At 40.0% G+C, this 10,083-nt stretch overlaps 1 protein-coding gene across 1 annotated transcript in view; it reads left to right on the forward strand.

The window, feature by feature from the left end:
- The window catches only part of LOC106883759 (putative uncharacterized protein DDB_G0282133), a 94,010-nt gene that overhangs the window by 70,443 nt on the left and 13,484 nt on the right, over positions 1-10,083 (forward strand). The window contains exon 2 of the mRNA XM_052977759.1: positions 683-9,651. Coding sequence (XP_052833719.1) covers positions 894-9,651 — 8,758 coding nt within the window. The 5' untranslated portion in view covers positions 683-893. The remainder of the gene's footprint in view (positions 1-682; positions 9,652-10,083) is intronic.

Raw genomic sequence — 10,083 nt, forward strand, 5'->3', positions numbered from 1 at the left:
AAAAAAACAAAAAAACTCAAACTACACAAGTCCCGATCCAACTCCTTGTCTTTAGCCCCAACAGACCACCAGTGCCCGAACTGTGACAGAGCCTTCCGCGCATGCATCGGACTGATCGGCCTCAGCTGGACACGCCGTGCCCCGTTTTCTTCACCCATGTGATGTCCTTGGTCATCATCGACAATGGTAGATGAACTAAGATAAGATGTATGTATGTCATTAGTCATTTTGATTTCAAGATTTCTTGCCAATAGAGAGAGAGAGAGAGAGAGGGAGAGAGAGAGAGAGAGAGAGAGAGAGAGAGAGAGAGAGAGAGAGAGAGAGAAAGAGAGAGAGAGAGTCGGTTTCTAATCTAGATCCAAGCACTTCATTGGAACTTCAAAAGCATCAGCAGGGTATGTATGTATGTATGTATGTATGTATGTATGTATGTATGTATGTGTGCGTGTGTGTGTGTGTGTATGTGTGTATCAAATTCCACTCATTACTCAACCCTAACCTATATTAGAAGACACTTGTCCAAGGCGCCACACAGCTGGGTCAAAATCAGCTTCCAAATCACAGTCAGGACATTACTTGTTGTTGTGGTTGTTGTTGTTGTTGTTGTTGTTGTGGTTGTTGTCGTTGTTGCTGATTTGTCGTTCATTTTTAAACGTACTTCCTCTTTTTCCTTTTAATCTAGACTCAAGCCTGATTTGAAACCCACTCACTGTTCATTGTGTTGACTATTTGGAGAGGGAGAGAGAGAGAAAGAGAAAAAAATATAATAGAAAGAAGCAAAATAATAACAAACAACAAACAAACAAACAAAGAGCAATAGAGCAAAATCCAAAATAATCACGAAAAGAAAAAACATAATACCTTGATTCACTAACAATTTGCTCATTGATATAATGAAGCCATCGTCAACTGAGAGAAATCTTCAAAACATAAAATACAACTGGATCAATGTGAATGATGACAGCGACAATAAGCTTGCAGAACTTGGTAACGATGACGACCTACTTGCGAATCCTAGCAGCCTTGGTCGGATGTTGCAACATATTCCTAAAGGTGAATACTCACAAACGCAGAGGGACGTTGAAATTTACTGCAGCAGCCAACAGTATATGTTGAAGGAATTTCTGACACAGAACGTCGGGACCAAATTACAGATATCGTCTCAAATCGATGACAAAATTAACATCAACAATGCTACTGCCTTGCGTGATTGTTCGTGTCTTTACAAGTCACAAGAAAGCATTTGGCAGAATACTGACGAGGACCTTGTTGATACGGAGGAGGGAGAAGATGAGAGTAGAAGCCAGAACGCTAATTATGCTCCGACAGCCGTTGACTTTATTGACGAACCTATCCCACATGTTTTGGACATTTCTTCCTGTGGTTCTACAAATCTGACTAACAGGGTTGATTTTAACTTTCCTAACTCATCGGGTGACTCTGAAATGTGCAAGGGTAGAAGCCCGGACTCAATCGAAATAACCGTACCAGCTTCTCAGCTCCCAAAACTTGCTTCGTGCTTTGTCACAAGCAATTTGGACTATACCCCTACATCCACTTTGGACTCACCGTTTAAGATATTTCAAGATTCACCAAAAGAAGATTCACCAAAGAAGAATACACCTAATCAGAACAGATTCGACTACGAGTCTTGTGATGGTTCTAAACTCGACTTCGACGAAGTTTGTGAGTTGCCATTTAGTGAAAGTAACGCCGAGGTGTGTAGTGATCAGAATTCATACTCATCCGGCATTACTGTGAGTAGTGATGATGAAAATACTTACGACAATTCACTCAGGCCAGACCGTTACTATAACAACAGATATTCACCTTCTGTCGATATGCTCCAGAGAAAGTATAATTTCGGTGAAACCGATAGTACTACTCCCACCCCTGATCTTTCAAATAATGTGCAGCAAGTTTCTTCTGAACGCCACCTGCAAAATGAACGTAGTCACAAGCACCAACACGACGACCTCATTGTAGTAAATAAATCGGAAGCTTACAAAGAGGCCTTTGTATCGAGTCACGAGACTAGTATTAAGACATGCGGTAGTATTACACCAGAAACACAACACCAATCTCAATTGTACAACATTTTAAAACCCACGCAGCATCCGGGTCTCAACCACTTATCTTTATTTCGCCCTCGAATCTCTCCTCCTCAGAGCGCCAATGTCGTTAACTGTGCTGCTACGCAGCCTTCGCTCCCTCAGTCTTTTGTTCGTAGTGACAAAGTCTCGGGTTGCAGTTTAACAGACGACGTCAAAAGAAACAGAAAGCCAGTGCTTAAAAACCTGAATTTTTTGGATGACCGACTAACCTATCCAGAAATAATAGACTCTTCAGAAAAAATAACCGAAGAGTATTTAGGCAGACCAGAAAACATCGGTAATATATTTGTAAAAATTCCTCAGCTTATAACAAATACAAACAAAGAAACATCTACATCCAGTTGCACAAAAGCAAACACAACTATGAGCGCATATGCACTCACAACCACAGATCTAGATACAAACACAATCATAAATAAAAACATTGACCTGTCCACAGTTAAAACCGGCAAAAGTGAAGCACAATGTTGTCTGCCTAGATTTTCTACTACAGAAAAAATACAGAGATTTCCGAATCAAGTCGACAACTCCTCTCTGAACTCAGACCCAAGGGACTTTCGAACTAGCCCCAACAGGGACACTGTTACTGTTACAAGAGATACTGTTATTACAGGGGAAAATCGTAGCATTAACAAGCTCCCCGAAGAGAAAACCTGTCACAGCGGGAGCCGAATCGTGAAGGTTGTTCAGGGAGACGTCTCTGGAGCTCACCGAGACATTGACGAGACTCATGCAAGTGAAAAGTGTATTAATGATAATGAAATATCAAGTTCACTAAATATCGATGAGACGTATAATATGGAGGATGTATATAATGATACCACTTCATTATATGGATCACAGGATGGTAAAGATATCAAATATGAACCTATTCGTCATAACCAATATACCGATAACACACATAACTGGGAAGATGCATGTAGAGTTATCAACCCCTTGTATGAAACATGGGATAGTAAAGATATCGAAAGCGAAAAACATACAAACCTTGGCTGCAACAATAAAAGTAGTCCCTCAAAAGATAGACATAAACCTAAAACCCAAATCGAGAAAGACAGAAGCGAAGAAAAGGAAGAAGAATCAGTTAAAAGCAGCAGCAGCAACAACAACAGCAACAATAATAATAATAATAATAATGATGATGATGAAGATGGTGATGTTGATGAATGTAATAATGTAGTAGAAACCGAAGAAAAGTGTGACCGCGTTGATACTTTGTCTTTCAACGCAGAATCTGGTGGCGGTGTTAATCATTCGGGTGTGTGTAGTCTGAAGATGGATAACAGAAACCACTTCAGAAACAGCGACAATGATTCATTAGCTGCGACCGTTGGTGAAAAGAATTATTCTGATGCTATCGTCCCGTCTTACTATACTGCAGCGGCTGTAGTAAGTGCGAGAACGGACGATTCTCAGATGTACGGTTCACAGAGAGAGGGGGGCGGGTACAGCAAGAGTAATAGTGGTAGCCACATCTTCGCAGACTTTGATTGCATGAATTCAGCCTCGCAAAACGAGACCTTTCATTTTAAAACTCAGACAGAGGAAAACCAAATAGAAGAAGAAGAAGAAGAAGAAGAAGAAGAAGAAGAAGAAGAAGAAGAAGAAGAAGAAGAAGAAGAAGAAGGAGGAGGAGGAGGAGGAGGAGAACCTACAAAACCCCATACAAGCAACAATGTTTTAGCAGAAACAGGACCGAAGCATCAACCCATCAGCGAGCCATCTTATTGCAATAGTCTTACTAGTGAAAAAGCAAACTTCCTTCATGAAAGCAATTCACAGATGGATTTATTTAACGACTGCAGTGACGTTTTGCCAGATAATAGCCCCACCAAAAAAGGTGAGGCAAGAAATGATCGATTTTATCCTAATATCCTGGATGCCGAGGAGAACCAAATAAGTGAAACAGTAGAAGAGCAAATAGAAAGCAATAACATTAGTTTAGCAAAACCAGCACCTATTTGTCAGCCCGTTAATATTCTTCCCGAAGGCGAAAATACCATCATAAGTAGCTCACAGACGAATACTCTAAAGCGTAGCAGAAAAGATATTGTCGAAACGTGCTCGAATGATTTTCGCAATTTCTGCAATAATGCATGTGTTCTCGACATCGAAGAAGTGGAGGATAAAATAACAGGTCAATCCTCAAAGAATATGAACTCTGATTATAAAAACTTGGACGTAAGTCGAAATCTGACGGGTGCATGTTACAGTAATTCGGATGTGGGTGAGAATCGGTCAAATGCAAATTACGGAAACTCAGGAAAAAGCGATAACAAACAAGAAGTGTCATACAAAAGTAACAGTGGTTTAATTGAAACAGAACCAACATGCCAACCCATTGAAGTTCTATCTTATTGCGATGATGCAGCCAACAAGAAGATAAGCCTTCCTTATACATGTAGTTCACAGAAGAATATCTTCAACGGCTGCAATGACATCTCAAACTATAGTAAAAACAGTAAAGATGTAATCAGAACTGATCGATTTTATCCCCAAATCCAGGTTGACGAGGAGAACCGAAAAAGCGATAAAAAAGAGAAGTACGTGGAAAGCAATAACAATTGTTCAGCAAAACTAGGGTTGAGGTGTCAACCCATTGTTATTCCACCTAATGACAGAGATGCCGTCATATATAGCTCACCGACAAATGTCCTTAACTACAACAGAAATGATATTGTTGAAGTGTGTTCGAATAATGTTCGTAATAATGTTCCTCTTGACAACAATGCAGAAGAAGGGGATAACGAAACAAGCCAATCTACAAACATGATGAACACAAATTATAGAAATTTAAACGTTAATCGAAATGCAACTGACGAAGATTACAGTAACCCTGATGGAATGCAGACGAATTCCAGTAGCGGAAATTCAGATGAAAGTGACGATCCAATGAACGCCAATCGCAGTAAGACAGATGTAAAGGGAAAATGGACAAACACGAATTACGGAAACTCGAATGTTCGTGGAAACTTGTTGAACTCGAATTATGTAAATTTGCATATAACTAATAATAGTTTGAATGAAAATTGCAGAAATCAGACGTACACGAATCACAAAAAGGAGAAGGTAGAGGAAGAGAGGGAAACAGAAGAAGATGAATCTATGAAACTTGACAACAGCAAGAGTGGTTTAGCTGAAACAGACCCTAGATGCCAGCCCACTGAAGTTCCATTTCTGTGCTATCCTGCAGCCAGCGAGAAAGAAAATGTTTATCACAGAAGCTGTTCCAAGATGAAAAATTTTAACGGTTGTTGTGATGCTGAATTAGACTATGAACACACCAATAAAGATGTACTCAGAAATGATGAATTTTATCTTAAAATCCAAGTAGATGAGAACTGGAGAAATGAAAAGAAAGCAGGGTATGTAGAAAGCAATAACTGCTATTTAGAAAAATCAAAGTCTATTAGTCAATCCGTTGTTAATTCACCTAAAAGCAGAGATGTCCTAGAACACAGTAGAAATGACGTTGTTAAAACATGCTCGAATAACGCTAACAATTTTTACAATGATACGCCTGTCTTCACCAATTCAGAAGAGGATAAGGAAAGAGCTGAATCCTTGATGAGTATCAACGCAAATGACAGAAATCCTGACGTAACTGGCAGTCCGATGAGAGTCAACGACGGAGGTTTGGACGTAGGTGGAGAACGAATGGCCACGGATTACGGAAACTTGGATGTAAGCGGCAATCAACAAAAGGCAAATAACGGAGACTCAGACTTGAACGGAACTGGAATGAAAACAAATTACAATAAACCTGAAGAAGAAGAAGAAGAAGAAGAAGAAGAAGAAGAAGAAGAAGAAGAAGAAGAAGAAGAAGAAGAAGAAGAAGAAGAAGAAGAAGACGACCGACAACATCACCAAGAATCTTTGGAAGTCGACGATAGAAACAAAAGTTTGGTTGAAATGGAATGTCATCCTAATGTCGTTCTATTGACGTGCAGTGATGCAACCAGTGAAAGAACAAGCTTTTCTCACACAACTAGTTCACAGATGGTTATCTTTAACGACGGCACTAACGCTGTCTCAGATTATGGTCTCCTCCACGAAGATGTGACAAGAAATGATCGATTTCACCCTACAATCCTGGCTGGTGAGGAGGATCGAAGAAGCAAAAATGCAGGGGAGTGTGTGGAAGTCGATAACGGCAACACACGTTTAGAACAATCAGACTCGTGTAAAGGTGTCATATGTAGATCACAGACGAAAATCCTTGACCAGAACAGAAATGATATTGTCGAAGCGTGTTCAGGTGATGTTCACAATTTCTGCAATGACGTCGATATCCTCAAAAATGTAGAAGAGATTAAAGAAAAAGACCAATCCCCAAAGCATACGAACTTAGATTATGAAAATCCACACGCAAGTCAAAATCCGACGAAGGAAAATCCCAACAACCCAAATGTATGTGGAAATCGAACGAATGCTAATTACGGAACATCAGATATAAATGAAAATTTGACAAACAAAAACTGTGGAAAGTCAGGCATCACTAAAATTCCAACAACAGAAAAAAAATGTGGGAAATCGAAAGAAAGTTTAACTCATTGTAACGCAAGTTACAATGAGTTAAACGTAAGTTCAAATCAGATGAACACAAGTTATAGAATCTCAGAAGTAAATGGAAAGCTAACGAATGAAAAGCTCAGCATTACAGAAGACGACAATGATGACGAAAAAGAAAAATCTAATAAAATTCACAAAAGTACGAAAAATTTAGTTGAAACGGAACCGAAGTGTCATCATGCTGAAGTTTCGTTAATGTGCAATGAATGCAACGGGAATGCAAACTTTTCTCACACAAGCAGTTCACAGACAAATATTGTTAATGGCTGTAGTTACACCGATGAAAATGTTATCAGAAATGACGAGGAGAACCAAAGAAGACAGAAGGTCGAAGAGCATGAGAAAAACAATAAGAGTAACAGAAGAAAGCCAGAGTCGAAATGTCAGTCCGTTGTGAGTCCATCCAGACACAGAGATGTTAGCATACACGGATTACAGACGAATATATTGGACCGTAGCAGAAATGGTATTGTCCAAACGTTTTCGAATGCTGTCCTTAATTTCTGCAATAATGTCCATGCAGTCGGCAATGTAGAAGAAAAGGAAAACGAAACAGGGCATTCTTCAGCGAGGATAAACACAAAATATAGAGATCCAGGTGTATGTCGAAATCCGACGAACGCAGATTATTCAGACGTGTGTGAAAATTGGAATAACACAAATTATGAAAACTCTTACATACGTGGAAACTCGGAAAATTTAAAACACAAAACATCAGAAGCAAATGGGAGTCAGACAAAAGCAAACCACAAAAACTCAGAAAAAGGAGATAAGAAACGAGAAGGAAAACTAGTAACGAAAATCCTGAAAGGCAATAATGGTTTAGCTGAAATAGAAACAAAACCTCACACCATTGAAGGTCATTACGGAAATAATGCAGCCAGCGACAGAGCCAACATCTCTTACAGAAGCAATTCACAGATGGATAGATTTAATGGTGACACCAATAATGATGTCACTAATGATCGATTTTATCCCCAAACTCAGGAAGACAAGGAAGACCGAATAAGCCAAAAAGAAGGAGGACATACGGAAACTGGTAATTGCAGCAGCTCTTTATCAAAACTTGGTTCTATATGTCAGTCTGTTGGTAATCCAGTTATTTGCAGTGATGCCATAAGTAGCTTGCAGACGAATATCCTAAATCCGATCAGTAATGACATTGTCGAAAGGGGTTTAAATAACCTTTACTATTTTCGCAATAATGTCCCTGCTCTCGTCAGTGCACAAGATGACGAAACAAATCAGACCTCAAACAAGATGAATGCAACAAACGGAAACTTGGATGTAAGTCGAACCACAACGCAAATAAGTTGCGATAACTCAAACGACATTGGGAAGTGGACGAATTCCATCTGCGAGAACTTAGAGGCACATGAAAATCGGGTGGACGCCAGTTGTGGAAACTGGAATGTAAATCGAAAACGAGCGAGTGAAAATTGTGAAAATTTGTACGTAAGTGGAGATCAACCGGGAAACACAGACGTAAGTGAACATTCTAGAAATTTGAATTACGTTTACTCAGATATAAGCGGGGATAGAGTGAATTTATATCGCGGGAAATTAGAAAACGGAGATATAGAAGGAGAAGAAATGTCAATGAACATCCACAAAAACAACAACGATTTAGGTGAAACGGAACCGGAGCGCCATCCAAGAGAGGTTCCATTTCCATGCAATATTACAGTAAACGCGAAAGCAAACTTGTCTGAGGTAAACAGTTCAAAGGTGGATAGCTTCAACGGTTGCAGCGACGTTGTCTCAGATACTGGCCACGTCATTAAAGATGCAACTAGGGATGATCGATTTTATCTGAAAACCATGCCAGGCGATGAAGATCAAAGGGAAAAGGAAGTGGAAGTAGAATACGTGGAAACGTTTAATAGCAACAGTTCTTTAGCAAAACCAGAGTTAAGATGTCAATCCGTTGATAATTCAACTACAGATTCGCATACCACAGTACATGAGTCACAGGAGGCTATCTTAAGCGACAACAACAACAGCAGCAAAGATGTCGTTGGACGTTCGAATGGCAGTCGAAATTCTGGCAGTACTGTCCCTTTTTTTAACAATGCAGAAGATAACTCACCAAAACAGTTCTCAAACGGAACTAACCCAAATTACGGAAACTCTGATGTAATTGGAAATTCAACAAATGGAAATTACGGAAATTCGGAATATGAAGAAGATAAGGATCAAGAAATATCAAAGAAAATCGACAACGGCAACAGTTATTTAGGTGAAGCGCAACTTACGCATAATTCCACGAAGGTCCCATTTCTGTGCAATGCTGCAGCAAGCAAGAAGACAGACTTTCCTTACACGAGCCGTTCACTGATTCATGACTCTCACGGCTGCAGCGATGTTGTCTCAAATTATAACCACATTGAGGAAGATGTGGCCAGAGATGATCGCTTTTCTCCTAAAACCCAGGCAAACGAGGAGGCTCGAGGAGGTCAAAAGGAAGAAGAGTGTGTGAAATCCGACAACAGCAGCAACAGCTCTTTACCTACAATAAGTCCTGTTTGTCGGCCCGTGGCTAATCCACCTGTATGCAGTGATGCCGTAAATTGCTCACAGAGCAGGAATGATACTGTCAAAAAGTGTTCGAACGACGTTCGTAATTGCTGCAGTAAGACTCTCTCTGCTCTCGACAATGCTAACGATGGTGGCTTAACAGGAGAAATATCAAACAGAACGAATACAAATTGCAAAACCATGGATGTGGACGGAAATCGGACGAATGCAAATAACCTCGCTCAAGGTTTAAGTGGAAACTCGACAAATGCAAGTTACGGAATCTCAGACTTAAATAGAAATCACGCGAACATACCGCTGTTTCAGATTGAAAATCCCAATTGTTCCGATGATCAGCGTGTCCCTGCGGCCAATGACAAGATAGCGTCTTCCCCGATGATCCTCTCAATCGATCAGCAAGAATCGTTCTATTCTGATCTCCCATCAAGTAAGTATTATTATTTTAGTTGTCTATACGTTCTGAGTTCAAACCCCACCTTTCATCCTTTCGGGGTCGATAATGTAAGTACCATTTGAGCACTGGAGTCGATATCATCGACTAACTCCCTCCCCACTAATGCTGGCCTGACACCAAAATTAGAAAACAAAATATTATTGTTGTTGTTCTTGTCATGTCAGGCGTATTTGAATCCCGTTGACTAGTCTCCTCCACGTTTCCCTGCGCTCCATTATATCTGAAACCCATTTTTAAAAGGTTTGTATCCTACAGCAGATGTTGCACATACGCTACACAATGTCTGTCTCTTTTTCTGTCACATACTAGTTCCCATAGTTATAATTAACGTTCAATTTTATCTTTTCTTCGCCAACACTGCCCGACAGACAACGGGCTTCTTTCAGTTTCCGCTTATCACATCTT

The sequence above is a fragment of the Octopus bimaculoides genome, chromosome 28 (assembly GCF_001194135.2).
Source record: "Octopus bimaculoides isolate UCB-OBI-ISO-001 chromosome 28, ASM119413v2, whole genome shotgun sequence".
NCBI lineage: Eukaryota > Metazoa > Mollusca > Cephalopoda > Octopoda > Octopodidae > Octopus > Octopus bimaculoides.